The sequence below is a fragment of the Bison bison genome, unplaced genomic scaffold (assembly GCF_000754665.1).
Source record: "Bison bison bison isolate TAMUID 2011002044 unplaced genomic scaffold, Bison_UMD1.0 scf7180017864376, whole genome shotgun sequence".
Lineage (NCBI taxonomy): Eukaryota > Metazoa > Chordata > Mammalia > Artiodactyla > Bovidae > Bison > Bison bison.
The window spans coordinates 13,022,161-13,046,637 of NW_011494948.1; the positions used below are offsets into that span (position 1 = coordinate 13,022,161).

General features: G+C 37.9%; 1 protein-coding gene across 1 annotated transcript in view; it reads left to right on the forward strand.

Moving 5' to 3' along the window:
• ADAMTSL1 (ADAMTS-like 1) overlaps positions 1 to 24,477 on the forward strand; it is a 496,626-nt gene that overhangs the window by 224,862 nt on the left and 247,287 nt on the right. Inside the window, exons 9-13 of the mRNA XM_010857061.1 lie at positions 3 to 141; positions 12,684 to 12,734; positions 17,613 to 17,817; positions 19,156 to 19,303; positions 21,772 to 21,856. Coding sequence (XP_010855363.1) covers positions 3 to 141; positions 12,684 to 12,734; positions 17,613 to 17,817; positions 19,156 to 19,303; positions 21,772 to 21,856 — 628 coding nt within the window. The remainder of the gene's footprint in view (positions 1 to 2; positions 142 to 12,683; positions 12,735 to 17,612; positions 17,818 to 19,155; positions 19,304 to 21,771; positions 21,857 to 24,477) is intronic.

The window sequence follows — 24,477 nt, forward strand, 5'->3', positions numbered from 1 at the left end:
AGGTTACCAGCTAACATCGGCTGAGTGTTACGATCTTCGGAGCAACCGTGTGGTTGCTGACCAGTACTGTCACTATTACCCTGAGAACATCAAACCCAAGCCTAAGCTTCAGGAGTGCAACTTGGATCCTTGTCCAGCCAGGTCAGTCACATTTACCAGTTTATCTACTATAAACATAAATCAAGTTCAAATAAGCTTCTTGAATTAAAAAGCGTTTAGTTTAAAATAAGTAAGTGCTGCTGCCCAGTGTCCATTTTTAGTCATGGGTTATTAGGACCCATGCCTCTTACTCTTGCTGCTGTAGAATGCCACCTCAGGGTCCATGGGTTTTCCATTGATAGAGCTGCAGGTAAAGCACTCTGCAGAGACATTTTGTCTTCTGATTTCATTCCATTCTGGTTACTTGTTTCTACTCTTAACAAACGTGATGCTACAGTGTTCTCAGGATTCTTTGAGATGATCAGAGCAGACCATATTTCAGGGTCACAGTTGACCCTATTTAGCCTGTGGTGGGCCACACCAGTGAACCAGAATAAAAATCAGCCTTAGAACAGTTCTTCCACATTTAGATAAGCTCAGCCTTTGTTGAATAGAAAGCAGGGCTTATTTCTAATAGGTTTTTTTAAAAGATCTTTTTAATTAGAAGCCCTAAAAAAACACTTGACACCTTCCACATATGTTTACTTTGGGGAAACCATAGTTGGCCCTCAGTTATTTGCAGGATCAAGAATCAGACTGATGAATGAAATATTCCAGATGATAAGTAGTCATAGAAGTATGGGTCAGGAATCTTTTCATGGTGAACATTTGCTTTTTTAATTTCAACACTTCCTGGTAATTCTCTTTGTTAATATGGCTTACTCATCCTCAACAAGTGGGAGAGGATGTATGAAAACTCTTCTACAAAACTCATCATGTAGACCGAAAGATAGGGAATCCTTTCCTAGAGCCTTGGATTTCTGAGGAACACCTCAATTTTTTTTTTTTAAATAATAGCTTACTAATTATATATTCATAAAATTTGAATAGGTGAACTACTACATGAGCCAAGTGGATGAAAATTACTCTACCTTTGAATTGTAGGCAATTTGAGTTTTTGTTTTCTGCTGTTAATTTTCTAAAGTATATTTTCTTGTATTCTTTCTGCCTCACATTCAGAAATTCTTAATTCTACATGTGATATGAAATTTCTAATATTAATTTACTCATAGAAATCATGCTATCTAGCTGGTAAAAGTGAACTCAAAATAACAGATTTTCATTAAAGAAACAGAAGAATAGATATTTTATAAATATATAATTTAGGTGAAGTTTAACTTTGCTTCATATTCCACCAGAAAATTGCATTTTAAAGATTGGATATGGTATAAAAACTAAATGAGGTAAGAAAATTTTGCTTGGACCTCTTTATTTTGGAAATATTAAGGATATGAGGTATTTTTAGCCAAGATAATTCTAACTCATGCAATTCAACCCTAGTTTAAAGTTTTCTACTTATTATATGCATCTTTATCCATATCTATACCAGGAGGACCAGTGAGTGAAAAGCATAATTATCTCAATTCAAACAGTTTGACTTAGCCATAGAGAGATTCTGAAGCTCTTATATATAGTTCCAAGAAAATGTATATGTGTATTTCTAGGAGAAATGAAGGATTCCCTTCCCATAATTGCATATAAAGCTTTTCCCCTCTACTCAAAAAAAAAAAAAAACTTCAGTGAAGAGATGGTCATAAAAAACAGCTGTGAAATAAAAGTATTTTTTAACAATTTTAAGAAACACGTTTATAGTCAGAAAAAAATCTACTCATTTTCTTCTGGCTTCTAATTTTTACCCATCTTCTGTTGGAGTAATATTTTTGGCCTATTTCTTATTATTCAAGAGCAAAAGGCCATTCTACATTGAAGGAATTTTGTAAAATTGATGCTTTTTCTATGTCTGTGTTATTTTAAAACATCTAATACAGCACATGTATAAATGTTGGGACAGGTGGCTATTAAAAAAGAGAGAAAGAAGTGGGAAAAGGAGAAAGGAAAAATAAGAAGTGAATATCAGGATGCTGCTTTTTTATTACAGAGGTAATTAAACAAAGCTGTAAAAATTAAGACTGAGCAGAAAGAGAAGTTTAAGAGGAAACTGCTTTAGGAAATGTAGATACTCTAGTCTGAGGGTAAGATAATGCACAATTGCTATGAAATTCACTGAACTCATTTACACACCTAGGATCAGAACAACCTTTCTGAATTTCGAGAGAAAATAAGAAGTGATAGTCTGAGAAAAGGAGTTAAAGAAACTCAATAAAATAAGTCTGCTTTCCCATCAGACATAGCAGAATCAAGCACTCAAGGAACTGTTTTCTAACTATAGATTTAACTGTCTAATAGTGACATTAAGGGCTTCCCTGGTGTCTCAGATGGTAAAGAATCTGCCTGCAATGTGGGAGACCCAGGTTCAATCCCTGGTTTGGGAAGATTCCCTGATGAAGGGAATGGCTATCTACTCCAGGTATTCTTGCCTGGAGAATCCCATGCATTCTCCCATGGACAGAGCAACCTGGCAGATTACAGTCCCTGGGGTCGCAAAGAGTCAGACAGGACTGAGCAACTAACACTTTGACTTTTCTAGTGACATTAAACCAACACCTTTGTTGGTGACAATAAACTAACCCCTTTGTGTCCAAACTTAGAAGCCCCTAAAAGGGAAAACACAAGATGTATTTACAACAGATAAAGTCACATATTTTGGCATTTCAAAAGAAATTTATTAGTCATTGAGATAGTTCTTTACTTTTCCTGTATTATACTAGGATTGTTAGCCTATTATTTGAAAGCAAAATCCCATTTAGGTAGCCACATTTATTCCCTGTCAAGATTGGGAAGTACCATGGACAGCAAAAAGACCCTTCTGGACCTTATTTTTCTCACCCACTAGTGGGGGTGAGAAAGTTATTTGTTGCATTAAATTAGTGATTTTCCAACTGTGCCCTATAAGCTGTTGTTCCATGGAGGTGCGTCATTAAATTTCATTTTATATATTTTGAAGTATCTTTAAACAATAACTCACAAAAAGTATACTCAAACATAAACTAATCTTAACTTGTTCAGGCTAAGCTAAATTGTAAAAATTGTTGTAGCAATAGTAAAAATATTTCACTACCAAAGGAAATACTTTTTGCCCTCATTGTTAAGTTCTTCTATTAGGATCTGTTTAATTGAAAAAATAAATATCCTAAGATTAAGGTGAACTATAAAAATTGTTAGCATTAGCAACTGCTTCTATGGAATAAGAATTTCCTCATTACTACACATATAAAACCAAAATAACTCAGAAATAAACAGGATGTGATAACCATTACTATAACCCTTAACGCCCGATTTTTCTGTTTACCAGAATAGCCTCACTGTTCTCATTAATTTGCTTTGTAACTAGTCGATGTTATACATTTGAACTAATGAATGACATCACTTACTCATTTCACTCACCAACAGCATCCATAGGTCTCCATGGTTGTAGATGGATTCATCTAGTGGTTCTTGGGGCTAAAGAGATGGTTGACATATAGCCTATTCTTTCCAAAATAATTTTTATGTTTTCATGGCTTTTTTCTGATTCCTCATGCACTAACTCAGAAATTTTGATACATTAAAAGACTATAATGAAAACAATAAAATTCACTAATAATTTCCAGTTGCCACAGATAATCCAGTTTTATCTGTAGCTCATAACATAGGTAAGGATATTCTTATAGATAGAATTCAATAGCATTCTTGGTTTCCATTATTCAAAAGCAAGCCTGAATGTTTGTGACATGTAGTAACTTGACATTTTGCTGAAACAGGAATTTGAATTCCTCTCACTGTATGACCAAATTGAGCTTACCTGGTGGCCAGCTGCTCCATCCCAGAAAAGCTGTATTGCTCTCTGCTGGTGTCGTTTATACAGTCACTTTAATGACATGATAAAATACTTTGCTTCCAGGCCAAAAACAGTCTCAAAAAGGAAGCCAGAGCAATGCTTATAATGAGAAGGAAGAGAAAGTGAAGTTAAAAATTTAATGACATTTAGCTGAAATGAAGACTGTTTCTCACTGGTGCCTCAGAGCTATGGCATCTCGTCAAATACTATATACACATATGCTATATGTTTTGGTAGTGGTCCCAACATGGGCACTCCCAGAAGTCCAGAGGCATGTCACTTCTGGATATCAGAGATCTGGGCATGTTTAACTTGCAGGAGCCTGGTGGGCTACATTCCATGGGTCTCAAAGAGTCAGACACGACTGAGCACACTGCTTCACTGATTTAACACTATAGTTCCTAAGATGCTTGTAATCTTATCAAATATAAAATCCTTGTACTTGCCATGCTATAATCATAGCTTCCATTTTACACGAGAGAAAATTGTTGTTGTTGTTGTTGTTAACACAGTACCTGCTGCTTTATGCAATAGTTTGTGTGACCGTTGCTTCTTGGTCCAAGGGTAAAGTCGACCATGTAGCCAGAAAGTTTCCAAATGTATGCCCGTGGTTCAGCAAAAACCTAAAAAGGCATAGTTTTAGTTCCACTAATAAGCACCTTATGTTTTCTGAGTATCTTTCAGTGTAAAAAAAAAAAAAAAGCTACCTTTGACCATACATATCTCAGTCTAGGAGACTGGTGAGACTGTTAAGGCTGTCTGGGGGAAATTGTGCAAGACATTGTTTGTGAGAAGATCAGAAAACCACCTTTTCAGTATTTTTTTTTTTTTTTTGGCACAGACTTCTGCTTTTCTCTCCAAGGCAGTAATGAAGGGGCTTAAATTGGCAAGGGTCGTTCAAGCGAAAACTGCTCTCACTCATCACACTATCATGGTCACAGTCATTAGCAAACAAATCTGGTTTTTGCTGAAACTACATCCAGATTCTCCCTCCCCTCAAGGAATTCAGAGCAACAGTCCTAAGCAAATGCCCAAACTTGTATACCCCAAGTTGCAGTTCTTGGTGAGTTCAAGTGGACTTTTTTGTCCAGCTCCACTTAATTTGACAGCACATTGCATAAGCCACCCCTGGCCATGGACCAAAGTGTGAACAAAAGCTCAGAACTGAATCCTAATGCAACTGAAATCCTGAGGCAAGAGAAATCTGCATGGTGAGTGGCAGTGTGTGCAGTGGACGTGTAAAACCCGGTCACACTCGCTTGGTGACTGACTAGTCCAGTGGCGATACAGTGGTCATTACGGTACCATGGCGACTAGGAAGGCAGCTCTGGAGCGACACAGCTTGGCTTGAGATCCTGGTTCTGTCACTTACTGGTTTGAGTAGCCTTTGGCGAATTACTTGTTCTCGCTAAGCCTCAGTTTTCTCATCCTCTGAAGTAAGAATAATAGCTACTTACCTCATAGAGTTGTCATGAGGAATAAATGGTGTAATACTTTTAAAGAGCTTAGCAGAGTGCCTGACACATGATAAGCACTCAATAAATATTAGTGGCCGCAGCTATTATGACTAAGATCACGGTTATGATAATGTTGATGTTACTTCAGAGAAACTCCTAAACTCACCAAAAAATCAGCTTTCTCCTCCATGATAGGAGTTGGAACTCTAAAATTGTATATGGGGCTATAAAGATAATCCTCTGTTGTTGTTTTAGCAACAAAAAGTACAAATTCCTAGGAAATAGCTTCATGAAAGCAATTCATATTTATCAGATTTTTTAATAAATATGACCCCGAGAAATTAAGATAATTAGCAACTCCTAAAATCTCAATGTGTCATTATCTAAAATCTCCACTCAACCACTTAACCATCTGTGAGACATTGCCTTTTAATCTTCATGGGGTTTATACCTTGTCTATCTCCAAAACGGGAGAACTCAGTGTAAGAGCTAAAAAGTGGTTTATTCAGTAAGCAGTTAAAGTATCATGAAATGTTTTCCTAGTCACAAAGCTCTTGTTTTATTAAAATAGGCAAATTATCTAGAGAAGTGATAACTTCCTTCTTTTCTCTCAACCTCATGAAAGAGCAATTAAAAAATACCATTGTAAAATCTCATTTGCACTTTCATACATTTATGATGAGATAAATAAAGCAGAATTCTGTTGCTGTTTAGACAGCATCGTCATACCCGTCCCAGGTTTATAGACCTCATATCCATCATCAGAGAATCCAGGCAATCAGCTCTAACTCATTTATTGGGACAATTCAGTTATTCCACCGAGCCAGCTCATCACTAATAATAATGATCACTTTGTATATGTAAAGAATAATTATTTATGGAGTTCTTTTAATTAATTTGTGAGTGAATAGAACAGGTATTATCATCCTTCTCATTTTTAACTTCAATCTATCAGTTTGGCTTTACTAACTTTACTGAATTTCCCTAGGCCTTAGCTTTGCCATCTGTCAAATGAATGTAGTATTCCTGTCATAGAGTAACTATAAGGAGTAAATAGGATGATGCATGTAAAGCTCCTTGCAGGATGCCAAGCACTCAACAAAATTCAGTTATCGTTACTGAGAACCAATCCTATAAAATGGCTTCTTGCCATTGTTACTTCTACTTGAAGTTTCTACAGTGCTTTCACATCCTTTAACTCTGTTCAGTTATACCTTCTCTAGGAGGTCAGTAAGACAGAGATAATCATCTGTATTTACAGACAAAAAACTAAAGCCCAAAGAGATTATGAGACCTGCTCCAAGTCAGGGTGGGCAAAGAAAAGCTGAATCATGAACCTAATCCAGGAAACCTCCTGTATTACATGAACTCTGATCACCCAATTGCTGGTGTTGCAGGATGCCTTCGGCAACCCATAAGATCTGGTTTAAGCCCACTATAGACCTCCACAGCCCGCACAGCACATTTATTTAAAAGCAATTCTGAAATTACATTCATTGATATCAAGAACATTTAACCATGGAAATATCGTTGTGAGGAAATTATGATATTTTGGATCAAATGATCAAAAACTCTCCATTAGTTGGTCCTATAGCAAGAAATGAATATATATGTTTAAAATGTTTTCAAATCCTGGACAGTGAAGCAGGGTTCTTTTGGTCTGGTTCTTAAAGATAAATGAATGTTGATAGGTACCATGTTACCATGTGGTAGGTACCATGTTGAAAAAAGTTTTTAACCTATTTATAGAATGTTTCCTTGTTTTCTAGATCCTAATTTGCCTCTCTAAATGACAGGCAAACCTGCAGGGTTTCATAAAGTAACCAAATTTCAAATAGGAGAGCTTTTGAGTTGAGTACCTAGTTTAGTGGTTTTCAGTCTGTGGACCACAGAACTCTGAATTCTGTCCTCAGCAGCCAGTACAAACGGGACAGATAAGATAGAGTTCCATGAGATAGGTTTCCAGGCACTCGTTCTTCATCATAAAGCTCCTGATTTCATACAATACTTAGATTTTGCAGAAAACCAATGCAAAAGTCCAAACGTAATGCACTCAAAAGTCACTCAGAAAGAGAATTAGCTGAGTAGAGAACAGAGCTTGTATCTCCCAATTCCTCAGGGGGCCCCTGTCCTCATTACACCATGCTATTTTGTATTCTGCCACTCATGAGAAAGCAGATGCTTGAGTCTCTTCCAACTTTTTATTACTTTTCTCCTCCCCCATTATAAACAGTTGCTTAGGAAGAGATTGGTTTCTATTGCCTTGTAGTTGTTGAGAGATTACTCTCTTCTGTGCCAGAACTGTTCCCACCACCCACAATTTCATTCATGTTTTTACTGAGTACCAATCCTGTGCCAAGTTCTGTGCTTGGTACCATGGCAAGTTCAAGTCAACCAGAATCTGGACCACAACACTGCCCAGGGGAAGTTGAGTTGAACAGTTACGAAACAGCATGCTCTCTGAAAAGACACATGAGACAAACAGGGAAGAGAAGATTGTTTTAAAAACCGTCATGGCTGTTTCTGGGAGATGCCCAACAGAAGAGATGTAGAGTTTAGCCAAGCAGCTTAGAAACACAATTGCCATTCAACTATCTTCCTCTGTCCCAGGTCACCCAGTCACCCCTGCCTGCAGAGCAGCCAAAGCAGTCTCTAAAATAGTCTGCCCTTAACACAGATGGCAGAGCTAGCAAAAAAACAAGGAGTGGGACTAGAGACGTGCGGCATCTTTAGTGCAGCTTGTTTAGGAGTTTCTTTAACCTTGCTCATTTGCTTTCTTTCATTCAGGATGGTAGTTGTATTGCTTGCTTTTATGTATGCATGTCAATGGCATGATTTCATTGGCTGATTATTTACTAACTGCCTCTGTGCAGAGAACTGTGTTAAAAGATAGAGTAAAGAACCAATATGGAGTCCAATACAATATTGTAAAGTTAAAAAATAAAATTAAATTTAAAAAAAAGAACCAATATGGATTTTGTCCCATGGTGTTAAACGAAAGAAAATGTTTACATGGTTAAAAGTTAGTAGGCAGTTAGAAGTGATGAGGGGAGCTTGTGCTATGGATGTTTGAAAAAGGAAGAGAAAATTGTCTGGCTAGATGTTGAGAGGAAACATAAGGACAGGCTTTAGAAGAGGTAGCACTTGATTTCACCAGGTGTTATGGACATCACTGGGAAGTAAAGTATCTGTTGCTATGACAATAGTGAGCTGGATTGGAGCAGGCAGTGCCTGCAGGCAGAGAGATCTGTTAGGAGGATAATGCAAAGGGGCCTAGATTCACGTCAGAGAAATACATTTGGCAGACATCACAACTGGAAGAACTCAGTGTCTGTAGGGAACATGGGAAAGAGAGGAAGAAATGATGACCCATATTGCCCAGCCAGGGTGGGTGGGAGAAGGGCAGTGTTCTGAACAGTAACAGTGACCACAGGAGAAGAGACACTTTGCAGGGGAAGATAATGAATTGTCTGAAAACGATGAGTTTGACAAACTGAGAGCACAGCCAGCTGTCAGAATGTCAGAAATGAGGCTCTGCGGCCCCAGAGAAGAGGCAAGAGGTTGTGAGAGATGCATTGAAAGGGAGTGTTGCAGCCATGAAAGCGGCTCCTTATGATTCTTTTCCAGAAGAACCCAGAACCTGGCAAATTAGATGCTCGTGGAATTAATAGTTATATTAGGGCTTTTCTTGGAAAGAAAGATTTATCACAATAAGTAAATTTCACACCTGAGTAGTGTGAGCCTGAATATGGCTTGATTTTTAAAGTCAAGGATATTGTCCTAAAATAGCTCCTGAGATGGTTTCAGGACACAGACTCAATCATCTTTAAATGATATGTGGGAATTGAGATGACAGCCTCATTTCATCCATTTAGATCATGCTTTCAAATGTTTCTGTCTTTTTCTTTCTCAGAGTTGAATTTTGTTTTACTTAAATGTTCTAATTCCTGAAAATAGACAAGCATAAAAAGGAAGAAAGGGAAAAAAAACCCCTTAATCTAAACACCAGGAACTAACAACTGCTTTCAGTCCTTTTCTAATATATTTGTACGCACATACATACACATATATATAGACTTTACAAAAATGATTATATAGACAATATATACATGAGTTTTATTTGTATTGTGGATTACATTGTCTATTCTATTTTGTACTGGATTTTTTCAGTTGACATTGCATTTGAACATTTTCCATGTCATTAAAAAATGGTTCAAAAGGCTTCATGTTATATACTGCATACTATTTCTTTCTATAAATTTGTCATGACAGGGAGCATTCTAGTGTCACTGGACACGAGCTATGAGAGGATGATGTGCGAGTCTTTCTTCTACTTATACCACATGAGTTCATGGTGACCCCTTCTTCATCTCATCTTCTCTTCTTCCCATCATGACCCCTGATGTGGGAGACTTTAGGTGGAATTGGGTCACTGTCCTACATAGAAATTACATGAGCAGTCAGAATAGTGAAGGCAATGGAGAATGAATCATTTTACCCCCAAACCAACTATTCATTCTATTTTCCCTTATGATCATTTTTTAAATTATTTTTGCCTCCTTCCCCACCCCCTCCTATATTCAGACACATGTCTGAATACATACATACACATGCATGCACACACATGCACACGCAAAGCAAGACCTAAGCATGGAAAGAAGAACTTCTTAGAGTCCCTAAATGACGTTCTTTTTCATCATTCTTCAGTAGGTACACTTTGTCTAAGAGAAAGATTAAGTGCCTTAAGAGTGAGCAATAGAAAGTAGAGTTTAGGCAGCACTGCCTGGCCTTCTGTGACAGTGTGGTGAAAGGCCAGGGCCATGGCATAAACCCCAAGAGAGAGCGGAGCCCATGCACATGAATATGCATCAACAGGACTGGACAGAGTACCATTGTTTTGATATCTTTCTGTTTTCACAGGTGCCATGGAATCATTTTATGAGTCTTCACCATGACCTATGCCATAGAAAGACAAATATAGCTATAGTTTTGCTGAATCCAGATTTAAAGCTTCTTGTTCAAACAGAAACATAATTTCTAAATCAGTCCAATGCGAAGCCCAACATCTTGAATTCTATAACTCCCTCTTTTTTCCCCTTCTTTTCTTCTAGCCTGTCTCCTTCAATATTAGTACTTCCATTTTAAATATCATCAGCAGATAAATCAGTTGGCAGAGATCTGCAACAGTTCATTCTAATATTCAGAATGACAAATCATAACTATAAATCTTTCCAGGAAAGAAGGCTGCCATATACATTTCTGCATTTAGATCTGGATATAGGCATGAGAAAAGATACTAGGGTTAGCAAAAATATAACTGCAAAGTCAGTTCTATGCAGTCCTTAATTATCTACTATCAGACCTCGGTTAGTAGAAGAACTTTGGAAGGTTGGAATTCTATCAAAAACAGTTCTTTTAGAAAAAAATTTTCCTTAATGATTAGGCAGAATTACTGGGACATGGTCACATGATCCTAACAAAAGACAGGAGTTACCTTTCATATCTGATTTCTTGTCAAAATAAGACCAAAACGAATAGGATGTTTCTGTATCTTGGAAAAACATGGAGGAAAGTTTAATGTTAATAATATTCATCCCATTCTTGTGTTCGTTAAGAGTCGCGCAATTTTGAGCTTCCTCTAAAGGCATCATTCATTCTCATGAACATTGTTACTGAAGGCTAGCGCACATACATGTACCATGAAAACTTAATCATACAAGTGAATACCTTTAGTCATTCAAATCAACTAAAGAAAACTCAGTCATGTGAGATAACTAAATTAGTTCTCCAATGTTTGTACTTCTTGAGAAATCTACATTCAAAGATTTGTTTCCCATTTTCTCTCAAACTTAATTTTCCCTTACCTTTTAGTAATTTCTCCAGGAACTACCCTTTTTATTACTCCGTCTTTCCTTCTTATCTGTCATGAGGTCCAGCCAGTACTATTTTTTTTCTTTCTGTTCCATAGTACACCTAGCTCACTGTTTCTACCCAAAAGCTTAGATTTGCTAGCCGTATTAAAATCACATGCTATATCATTCTGTATCAGAGCATAAGATCAAAGTGAGTCTTAATGTGTTCATTTTTACATTAACATTTTACTGAATATGGATATATAAATATATACTCACCCATTCATCCCAGATTAGAATACGTGAGTTCCTTCAGTTTTCAGAAGAGGAAGTTGCTATCATTTGCCAGTTGTAAAATAAGTGCTCACGACCTACCATGCTTTGCCCCAGCAAATACATGACATCCACGGATTGAGCTCAGTCTCCCACTCTTGATAGAGAGTTTGTTGTACTAGCCCTTTTATCTGAGATTCACGAGTCATAAATCTCCCACAAGTTAGGGGGCCCAGCAAGAAGAAAGTCTTGTCAATTGGAGGCTTTACTTGAAATCAGTGAGGTAGGTTCCTGTACTTTATTAGAGTCCTAAAGGCTTCTGAGGACTCCCACATAGCCTATAATATCATATCTTGTGAATCCATTAGCCATATAGCCTAAAATATCATTTCTTCTGGCTTCTTTAGTCTTTATCTTTAAATCTCACAGGTTTCCCAGGGCACCAGATATACTAACAACAGTCAAAACAATCACAACCACCACCAGTTAACACCATATCACATTTTATAGACCACCAAAAAAGATGTTTCATCTTTATTATCTCATTTTAACTGCCCTACCTTTGTTTTGGTAGGTAATGTGCTTTTGTTGATAGTTGCCTACTGTGTTCACTCGTTCCCCTACCCTTTTTAATATAACCAAGTGGCTGCTCTCCAGATTTTACTCAGGTCCTTAGATCTGCCAAAAGTGCATTACCTGTTTGCTAATGCACGGTACGTAGTATTGTCAGTCCCCAGGTACATACTCTTACATATAGCTCTCTTTCATCAGGAGCAAGACAGTAACTATAAAATTGCTTGGTGAGCATCTGGAAGTAACATTAATAATGATGATCATAATGACCTCATAGGATGTATAATTGGGGGGATTAAAGAACATTTACAAGCTTATTGTGTCATAGTTAATGATGAGGTGCCAAGTTTTCTTGCCACCACCCTTTCCCCTGGTATTTCCTGCTTGGATCAGAGAACTAATTATAGTAAACGGTGCCCTGTCAAAGAACTTGCCCCATCCTCAAATGGATGCTAGCATAAAGATATTGAACTGTTTTAGTGTTGTTTTTTTAGAGACAATTTATTAATGTTATTTTGCATTTGTCTAAAAAATTGTTTAATGTAATCATTTAGTGTTTATTTTATTGTGTGTACCTTCTACTCAGAGGGTTGGCATTATTGTTCCTAACAGTGACGGATACAAGCAGATCATGCCCTATGACATCTACCATCCCCTTCCTCGGTACGTAAATCAATCATCCTGATGCTAGAATTAGTAACTCAGTCTTCTGCTTCTTATATATATACTAGATTTTGTGTTTTTCTGTAAAAAAATAAGATGGTAGATAGTACATTTTGCAATCCCTCCTGAACTTTGCTTTTGAATAACACTGGTCTGCTCAGACTGTAAGCTTGTCATTCAAAAACCGTTTTAAGATAGGATTGGATTACATTGCAGTGGACACAGTAATTCACTCTGATTAGATACAGTGTATGGGTTTGTGTTATGTCTTTCTTTCACTCCCTTTGTCCTTTTCTGTGTTTCCTCTGCAATAGGACCCTAGTCATTAAAGCACTGTTGCTAACTGTTAAACAAACACTGCCTGAATTATTATCCAAATACCGCAAATGTGAAATTCCAGATGTGGTATTACTCTGCATAGGGGCTTTGAATATCCTTCTTTTTGTTCCAGAGAAATTATCATTAAATACAAAAAGGCAGTTTTTTCATATCTTTATTGTTCATAACATTTGATGGGGAGGGGAGTTTTGTTATTTTCCAAAACAGAATATTCCAGGTACTGCATTGCTTTTTTAAAGTACAGTATTTTCTAAAACTAGAAAATATCATTAAAGTGACTGAGAAACTTTTCAAAGAACTTATTCTCTTTATTAATATATTTATAAGAAAACTGGAGAAGCTGAAAAACATGCTAGCTACTGAGCATATCGCCTGCCACCTTAGAAACAGCCCCCCAGAGAGCAGAAATTAGACTTGGGTTTGAAGCCACCTCTGTGCTAAGCAAGACCTTTGCTCTGTTGTCCTCACTCACTGGGACTTCAGAGAGTTAGCTGCTGTTTAGAACCCAAGGTTTAAATCAGATCACAAATAGTTGGAAATAATCCATGGTGGTTTGTTCCATCTCAAACTAAGCAAAGCCCCCAAAATAATTATATTTGGAACTGTAAAATAAAGCAAAGTTTGATTGAAAATCTTCAAATAATTTGAATTGAAGTACAAAAAGGGGACCTTGAGGTTTTTTAGTTCAGCTGCCCAATGATGCTTCATTCTCCCACTCTTCACATCCACTCAGCACACATGTATAAACACATATATTTACACAAATAGGCATGAATGTGTATTTACTGCAGATGCTTCCCTCATAGCTCAGTTGATAAAGAATCTTCCTGCAATTCAGGAGACCCTGGTTCAATTCCTGGTTCAGGAAGGTCCTCTGGAGAAGGGAAAGTCTACCCACTCCAGTATTCTGGCCTGGAGAATTCCGTGGACTGTATAGTCCATGGGATCACAAGGAGTCTGACACAACTGAGCAACTTTCACCACTCACTGTAGATGCATTCCAATATATGTATGTGTGTATATATACATATATGTATACACACACATGTACATGGGCTTCCCTGGTGTCTCAGCAATAAAGATTCTGCCTGCAATGCAGGAGACTGGGGTTTGATCCCTGGATCAGGAAGATCCTCTAAAGGAGGGCATGGCAACCCACTCCAGTATTCTTGCTTAGAGAATCCCATGGACAGAGGAGCCTGGCAGGCTACACTTCATAGGGTCACAAAGAGTCAGACACGACTGAGAGACTAAGCAGCAGCAGCGTACATACACACGCACACACATATAAACCAATGTAAGTGTTATCCAGGCTCTACTTAGATACTGCCAGTGACTGGCATGAAACTTACTTTTCACCATTTTAATGGTGGCGTAAAGAAAGGGGGCACTTGGTTAATGCTATATATAATTGCTTAGGGATTTTTTTTAAATGTTTTTCACTGAAGAGTTACTTCATTCATCAGCTCCCTCCCTTTTTCCTATGCCTATATTGATAAAGACAATAAATGACTTTAGAATGCTACTGTTGTATCCTTTTGCTGGTTTGATCCAGAACCAAACATGAAAAAAAAATGGAATGAAAACAGAGAAATATCAATTTAACTGAACCAAGATTTCTTTGATTTCAACCCCCATATCTGTAAAGTAAGTATTCATAGGACACATGTACCTGGCTGTGCAAAGGCCATGTGATTCGAGATAAAGGCATAGTTGGGTGTCAGGGGTAAGAACATCAAGTTGATGTTTGTCCTGTAATGGTACTCCTCAATTTCTTTCATGTCTATGGTCTCTCCTGTTTATATTTCTCTGGTGTGACTAATGCCTGTCCTAGGTTAAACTTGATTTCTTATATATTCGGATGTCCCCCAAGTGCCTGAAGATGTATTCTTAGTGACAGATTGAGATGAACATGCTTGATGTTTGCTTGCACCCTGTCTTATGCACACTTTGGCCTGTCCATGCATCACAATGGGAAAAGACAACTAGACGACAGACTATATTTCTTAGCCCATGCACTTCTGTTACTAAATTAATTCTGAAGTTAGATATTCTGCTTTAGTGATAAAGCCTTAGTAAATGGAAGCTATTTCTATGAATATTTCTATGGATATTCTTCTTTCTTAAGAAGAATAAAGACTCAAAATGTTTCTCAGAGGGCAGCTACTTACTGATCAAGACTGCATACTGAAATTATTTCAATGTGTTTAAGACCACAAGTATAGATACAAAACACAGTGAATGAATTTTTAATTGTTTTTTCTTGCTTTCAGTCTTTGACTATAATCATATCTGAATATAATTTAAGAACACAGTCTGATGAATTATCTTTAATTTATAATTAATATTTGCAATTTTTCCACGTAATCATTAATTTTGAGAATTTCTTAAACTAAATACACAATGGACTTTAAAAAGGAGTTAAAATATATGACCTCATCTGTTATTCTTCTAGGGCAAGATTCTTGGATATATATATATATTTTCCAAATACTTACCTGGTCCCTGTTTTGAGATATCCTAACTGATGTCCTCTCTGAGCTTTTGTTATACTTTCTTTAAAGAACAAAGATGTTTTGCTTTGAAATTCCACATAATCCTATTATTATGCAAGGATCCGCATTATAGTTTTTCACATATAGAACTATAGTTAATCCTGGAACCATACTATAAATACCTGGAATAATATTAACATCATTTGTCTTTCTATGATCACTGACAATGAAAAGGATACTTATTACTGTTTATGAAATTACACCATGGATCAGGTCCAAGTGTTGAGACAGAAATTAATCACTCTCTCTTCAGAAGGGTCAACTTTAGGGATGTTAGAGTACCAATTAGGAAATGTGCTCTTTTTATGGCATCTTAATGTTTTAAGAGATTAAATGCCCATTCAAAAGCATATTCCCAGTTCACTGTCAATGTGAGTCTAATGTGAATTGATACTTATATGTTCAGCTTAATTTTAGTCTGAATCAGACCTGTTATCCACTTCCAGCTCTCCAGAGATTTACATGGAGACAAATGAGAATTGGTCTCACCCTTTTGGAAGAGAAACTCTACAGAGCTGCTTCCTTCTCTTGAATGGGAACAGAGATTCTCCAAAGGACTAACCAGAGAGCCTCAGTTTCCCCATAATAACATTTTCTTCTGTGTCTCCTGGGGAAATATACAAAGGAAAATATTGTATTTGGCAGCATGTTTGGGCTGTTGGCAGTGAAGATAACAGTTGTTGCCTAGACTTGAACAGTACAGAGAATTGTGGAGGAAAATTCTCTGTAAGTGGGAAACATGTTATCCAGGCTCATGCAAAAGAGAAATCAGGCTCACAACACACATGAAATCCCATGTAAAGGGTAGTTCACATCTCCACGGCATGCCTGTGCAGTGTTTTTAGATTTAACTATTCAAGTGGATCAACTTGCTGACATTTTATTTCTCTCTCATTAAAATGGTATCTCTCATAATTTTAAGAGAAATTCTTAGAGTTCCTTAGCAGTCCTCATAAACAAGCAGACTAGATAGGCAAGAAAGAAAAACTAGCCCCTGCGTTTCTGTTCTTACAAATTTGACATTCTCTAAACCTCCAAGAAGAATCAGGCAAAGATATCTCTCTGCCTCTTGTCTCAAATGCATCAAGCTGTAGAGAGAATTGAAAAATCAGTGAAATTCTCTTAAATGCCATTGACAACATTGTTATTTTTCCCCTTACTTCACTGAATACGTAGATTCCAATGCCATGAGCTTTTGAACCAAAGCCAAACTTTTCGTAGTTCCAGGAGTTCTTGATTGGAGGAGTGCTGACTGTCAGTACCTCACCCCAGCAACTAGGGAACACGTAGGTAACACCTATATTGACACTTTGGCTCCTTAATGATGATACAGTTTGAACATCAGAATTATACTGAATCCATGCAGTCCCAAAGTTGATGACCGTAGAACCAAGGGAGAAAGGGTGTTTAGTTTACCTTGATCTTTCATGAGCTCCTCAAGTAAAAGTACCCAGAAGCTAAGTAATGAAGTATTACACTGAAAGTGAGAATATTAGCTCAGGTAAAAACTATTAGAGTTAATTGATTAACCAATTTTAGTCTTAAGATAGATATTTAGACACATAGATGTTGGATAGATGCAAATATATATTTATAAAATATAAAATAATATAAATATTATACATATATACACATACACACACACAAATACACATACAGAGAGAATATATACTGAAACCATAAGGAAAAGTACTGAATAGCCCTCTTTTGAGTAAGTGATGGTCCCCACAGATAGCCTTGTAGACAGTTCTCAGAGCAATTTCTTACATTTGTGTAGAGCTTCAAGGTTGACAGAACACTTTTGCCAGCATGGAATCCTCTCTGACTCAGCAGACTTTGGGCAATCACTGGCTTTCGGTTCTCTAGAGCTCAGCCTCTCAGAACCTATTGCCCTGATGGGTACTGGGGAGGGAGTGGTGGGAAAGCTCACGGAGGAGGTGGGCAGTGTGCGGGTTTGCCCTGATGACTCCCCTTGCTTCTGTAGGTGGGAGGCCACCCCATGGACCGCGTGCTCCTCCTCATGTGGGGGGGGCATCCAGAGCCGGGCAGTTTCCTGTGTGGAGGAGGACATCCAGGGGCATGTCAGCTCAGCGGAAGAGTGGAAATGCATGTATACCCCTAAGATGCCCACCGTGCAGCCCTGCAACATTTTTGACTGCCCTAAATGGCTGGCACAGGAGTGGTCTCCGGTAACTGTGACTTCTTTTTTTGTTCATTAGGAGAGTAAGTCCATTCTTCCCTCTCCGCATCATCACCCCACCAGCTACTCTGTCCACCTCCCCACTTCTCCATCTGAGGCATCTAGATGCCTACCTGTATAGACCCTGGAGTAGGCTTACCCCAAATCAAGCACAGCCAAAAGTAAATGAGTAGGAAAAGTAAAAATATATATATATATATATGTATGTATATGTATATTTAGCATGCATGCATATACACACACATCTTTTTCTTCAAGTGACTTCAAGAAGCCACTCTCACTCCCCATAATGTTCTCTTAAGTAACAAGGGGAGGCAAAGGTCTGCCATGAGTAGCTGAGGCTGAATGAGCCTGAAGTTGTGTAAGCTGTTCTGATGGTTGAGCACAGCAGACCAAAAGTTTGATTTCATTTTTTGTTTCTTATACTTTGTCTATGTCCAAAAAAGTGTCTTCAGTGGATTAAGATGAAAACTATGTCTATTATTCACTGAGAAAAAAAGATGAAAATAGCAATGTACTTAGAATGGAGGTGAAGGAGGATTAACTAAAACGAAAATAGTCTAGATATTAGGAAAGACACTGCAGCAGCTTAAACATAAAACATTAATTGGGGGGCTCCTGGATTCTAGTGTCAAAAGGTGCGAAGTGGCAAAGGAGATGGAAAGGTGAGATGGAAAGATGTGTCCTTGGCCACAGAGATGGCCACAGGTTACTCACATGGCCTTGTGGCTTTGTGGCTGCAGATTAGAGCTGTGATGTCTCTTTCTATCTAGACTTGCTCCCAGGCATGTAGAACCACTGAAGGTGCTGTCTACATCTGGCCCTTGAATTAGTTCCTTTCATCATTTTTCCATGCCATGGTTATCAGTTGGATCAGCCATGCTGCAATATAAATTAGCTATGATGGAAATTTAAAAAATTTAATGTCCACGTGGGAGCTGGCATTTTTCATACTTTAGACCTAACAATCATTAGCAAAATGACTGAATAAAATTAACATGCAGTCTTGGTAATCAAAAATCGGGCACACTCTATCATTTCTTTCCTCCTTCTCTTCACTGCTTGGTTTGGGACTTTGCACATACTGTGTGCTTAAGAACGGCTAACTGACTAATCCAAAGTGAAGAAATTGCAAATGATTTAAAATTCAGCCGCCTTTACCCCAAAATAGCCAAATAGAACAAAGATCCCATGACTAGTAAGAAGTGATATAAAGCCACCAGGAGCCCTTCTGTAAAAGCAGCCCTTTAAAGAGTCTCAGGTGGGATGTGAGGAACAGTAAACAAGGCTTTGCCTATGAGTCTGCTTTCTTGCGTTCTCCTTCCAGTGCACAGTGACGTGTGGCCAGGGCCTCAGGTACCGTGTGGTCCTCTGCATCGACCATCGGGAAGTGCACACCGGAGGCTGTAGCCCCAAAACCAAGCCCCACATAAAAGAGGAATGCGTCATACCCACTCCCTGCTATAAACCCAAAGGTAACTTGACAGGGGCTCTGTAACCAATCTTGTCATGGCCGTGTGTATTCACTGCTGTTTTCAGTTCCTTGGAATATTTTTAAGTATCCCAAGTGTTCTTTATAACTATCCTTTGTAACTTAGACTCTACTAAATGGACTTAACTATTTCTACAAGTCTTTCCAATAGTTTTGCTTGCAAATTGTTTTAAGCACTATGTATTGATGGAATTCTCTCCTGAGTCAGAAAATTAATGGAAGACTGCTGCTAAAAAAAAATCAGATCTACTTGAAGCGAGATATTATAAAGATATTACAGAAGTATATGTGTGATTTACTATTCACATTGCTTGCTATTAAAAACAAAGCAGTAAGATTCATCAAGTAAAAAAGGGAGAGGGCTTAAATCAATTAAGCAATAAATGTGGGTATATATATACATAAATATATGTATGTATATCATTGAATCACCTTGCTATATACTTGAAACTGATACAATATTGTAAATTAACTGCACCTCAGTTTAAAAAAAAAACAGTGAATCCAAACTGTCTGCTTGGCTAAGCATGAAATATACCATCAGATCAGATCAGTCGCTCAGTCGTGTCCGACTCTTTGCGACCCATGAACTGCAGCATGCCAGGCCTCCCTGTCTATCACCAACTCCCAGAGTTCACTGAGACTCACGTCCATCGAGTCAGTGATGCCATCCAGCCATCTCATCCTCTGTCGTCCCCTTCTCCTCCTGCCCCCAATCCCTCCCAGCATCAGAGTCTTTTCCAATGAGTCAATACTTCGCATGAGGTGGCCAAAGTACTGGAGTTTCAGCTTTAGCATCATTCCTCCAAAGAAATCCCAGGGCTGATCTCCTTCAGAATGGACTGGTTGGATCTCCTTGCAGTCCAAGGGACTCTCAAGAGTCCTCTCCAACACCACAGTTCAAAAGCATCAATTCTTTGGCGCTCAGCCTTCTTACCTCATACTCATAAAACAACAACAAAAAGTTGTTGCTTTTTATATTGAAAGCTTTAAAATTAAAAATTAACATGAAACTGGATTCCAGAATCATAATTTGAAAGGAAAATTGGAATAAATCTATTGATGTCTACAACCCACTGCCTTGCCTGTTGTAAGTTTTCCATGAATATTACCTTCAGCTCTTGAGTATCATTAGCTTCCTCAAATATAGGAGGATCAGTGGCCACTGATACGGCTGGCAGAGTCAATTCAAAAAGACAGTAAAATATTACAAGCCTACTATTCATGCTAAGCTGAATGCTCATTATTGAAAAACAGGGATGATTCAAGCTGTCATAGACATCTTCATTGACTGAGTTCCTTTATTTTGGAGAGGTGAGCTAGTTATAAAACTATGTATGTATATTTGGAACGATTTTGCTGGGTTCAAAATGTTAGTAAATCCTTTTGGCTTGGGCAGTTTTACATTTCTCACTGGCTTTGTTTTCTAAATGGTTGTTGTACATAGAGGATAAAAAGTGATGCCCCAGCTTAAAATAATGCATTTTTCATTTGTTCGTCTTTACCCAGCCACTTCAGAGAAAGAAAAGCAGTTTGTGGGTAACTGTAAAATCTGTGTTTTCACAACTAGGTAGTGAGTCTGGCTCTCTAAACATCATTAAAATGCTATATAATTCTATGGTGTATGCATATACAGACATATTTCTTTCATCTTTATAATTATATGTTATAAAATGGTGATAGAGCTTCACTGGCTCATACTATAAAGGCAAATATGCCTATACATGACCCTAATAAATATGTCAGAGTGCAAATCTTGGCAGTTACTTATGTAGGAGCAGTTATTTTTAGTTTTTCTAAAAACTAAAAATAACTCTTTATTTTTTTTATTTTTCTCCTCCACAGTTTTTTCTTTTTTCCAGGAAGTTGTTAGGAAGCTTATTTTGAATTGTTTGACCAAAGCTAGATAAATATGTGAAGCAAGCCAAATTACGGTTTGTGGACCCAAAGTTCCTCATATTCCAATTGTCAGTGAACGTCTGGTGGATATTGCATGAGTCAGGTGTCTAAAGCAACATTTTGAGAATTTCAGAGTGGCAGTTTTCTTTGTTTTTTACAGTATGGCATAGATCACAGTTAGCCAAAAAGCAAAAGAAAAACAAGTTAGAATTTATGAAAATATCACAATATAATCCACTGTATTTTGTTTTAAAAGGTAAATAGTGCTCTATCTTTTCAAGAGGAAATAGTGAAAAGATACTCTGATGATTCTTTATATACGTTTTGCGCTCCTCGAGTTATAACTTTCATAATAAAAAGACTTCACTCTCCAACATAATAAAGGGCACTCATACACAGAAATTAACCTGAAAACCTATTATTTATAGTTACCAACATCATAACTTTTAGGTAGTACAAAATTGAGAACTGGGGAGGAGAAAATAGCATTTCCTTGAAATCCTAAATTGGTTCTAACCTCTCCTTTTTTGTCTCTATGTGCTGAATTCTCAGAAAAGCTTCCAGTAGAGGCCAAGCTGCCATGGTACAAACAAGCCCAAGAATTCGAAGAAGGAGCCGCTGTGTCAGAAGAGCCCTCGTAAGTTTTCAACCATGAGTTGTTTGGCTTTGGATGCTGATTGGTTTAAAGAAAGAGGTATCTCACCCAGGCTTTCATAGGATCTGAACTAAGTATACTCCTCTTACCAAGGTGGAGTGAGGCTTTGGGGCTGTCAGATTGGAGATTTATCAAAGCGTTTCTAAAACATGACTGCTCTCTAAATCTTTTGAGTTATGAAAATGCAAATGTAGTGCCTACCCTCTTCTCCAAAATCTGACCTTGTCTTTTCTCTTGCCAAGAGGCTGAAGGTAAGAAAGTCCAGGCTGCATCTGATGATGTAGCATAGATTTGCTGTGAAAGCCTAGGCAGCTTTTTACACTCCTTATCTCCCAGCTTTGCAGTATAGCCACTCACAAAAATGAAAGGGTAAGTGAAATATATCTGAAAGCAAAGGAAACTTATTAGCTTTTCTTTCCCCTTTCTTGCTGGATCGGTAGTAGATGGATACCAGGTCTCTGCCCCACTTGCTTGTGGTCACACAACTGCTCAGTTTGATCAGGGCCATGAAATCTGTAAGACCACTATATGCTTCACAAGAGAAAACAAGGAATAGAGACAGATTGATCGATCAATAACTGCATACTGATCTACTAGAATACACTGATAGGCCTCTCTGCAGCATCATTTTTAAAAATTTTGGGAAGCACTGTACTGATGAATTTCATCTATGTCCAAAGCAATTTCTCCAATTGATGATTATCTAATTTATTTAATACAAGCACTAGACTCAGTACTATGCATTAATACATAAGACATGTTATGTGAGCTTCCAAGAGCTCACCGTATAGCGTTCAGGATACAAATGGTTTCCAAATATAGTTGTTCAGTTACTAAGTCATGTCTGACTCTGCAACCCCATGGACTTCAGCATGCAAGGCTTCCCTATCCTTCACTGTCTCCCTGAGTTTGCTCAAACTCATGTCCATTAAGTCAATGATGCCATCCAACCATCTCATCCTCTGTCACTGGCTTCTCTTCTTGCCTTCCATCTTTCCCAGGATCAGGGTCTTTTCCAAAGAGTTGGCTCTTTACATTTAGTAGGCTTTACTAAAATTTAAGTAGGCTTTACTTAAATTGAAGAAAGTACGGAAAACCACTAGACCATTCAGGTGTGACTTAAATCAAATCCCTTATGATTACACAGTGGAAATGAGAAATAGATTTAAGGGACTAGATCTGATAGATAGAGTGCCTGATGAACTATGGACGGAGGTTCGTGACATTGTAGAGGAGACAGGGATCAAGACCATCTCCATGGAAAAGAAATGCAAAAAAGCAAAATGGCTATCTGGGGAGGCCTTACAAATAGCTGTGAAAAGAAGAGAAGCGAAAAGCAAAGGAGAAAAGGAAAGATATAAACATCTGAATGTAGAGTTCCAAAGAATAGCAAGAAGAGATAAGAAAACCTTCCTCAGTGATCAATGCAAAGAAATAGAGGAAAACAACAGAATGGAAAAGACTAGAGATCTCTTCAAGAAAATTAGAGATACCAAGGGAACATTTCATGCAAAGATGGGCTCAATTAAGGGCAGAAATGGTATGGACCTAACAGAAGCAGTAGATATTAAGAAGAGGTGGCAGGAATACACAGAAGAACTGTACAAAAAAGATCTTCATGACCAAGATAATCACGATGGTGTTATCACTCACCTAGAGCCAGAAATCCTGGAATGTGAAGTCAAGTGGGCCTTAGAAAGCATCACTACGAACAAAACTAGTGGAGGTGATAGAATTCCAGTTGAGCTATTTCAAATCCTACAAGATGATGCTGTGAAAGTGTTTCACTCAATATGCCAGCAAATTTGGAAAACTCAGCAGTGGCCACAGGACTGGAAAAGGTCAGTTTTCATTCCAATCCCAAAGAAAGGCAATGCCAAAGAATGCTTAAACGACCGCACAATTACACTCATCTCACACGCTAGTAAAGTAATGCTCAAAATTCTCCAAGCCAGGCTTCAGCAATTCATGAAACATGAACTTCCAGATGTTCAAGCTGGTTTGAGAAAAGGCAGAGGAACCAGAGATCAAATTGCCAACATTCACTGGATCATGGAAAAAGCAAGAGAGTTCCAGAAAAACATGTATTTCTGCTTTATTGACTATGCCAAAGCCTTTGACTGTGTGGATCACAATAAACTGTGGAAAATTCTGAAAGAGATGGGAATACCAGACCATCTGACCTGCCTCTTGAGAAACCTATATGCAGGTCAGGAAGCAGCAGTTAGAACTGGACATGGAACAACAGACTGGTACCAAGTAGGAAAAGGAGTACGTCAAGGCTGTATATTGTCACTCTGCTTATTTAACTTATATGCAGAGTACATCATGAGAAATGCTGGGCTGGAAGAAGCACAAGCTGGAATCAAGATTGCCAGGAGAAATATCAATCACCTCAGATATGCAGATGACACCACCCTTATGGCAGAAAGTGAAGAGGAACTAAAAAGCCTCTTGATGAAAGTAAAAGGGGAAAGTGAAAAAGTTGGCTTAAAGCTCAGCATTCAGAAAACGAAGATCATTGCATCTGGTCCCATCACTTCATGGGAAATAGATGGGGAAACAGTGGAAACAGTGTCAGACTTTATTTTTGGGGGGCTCCA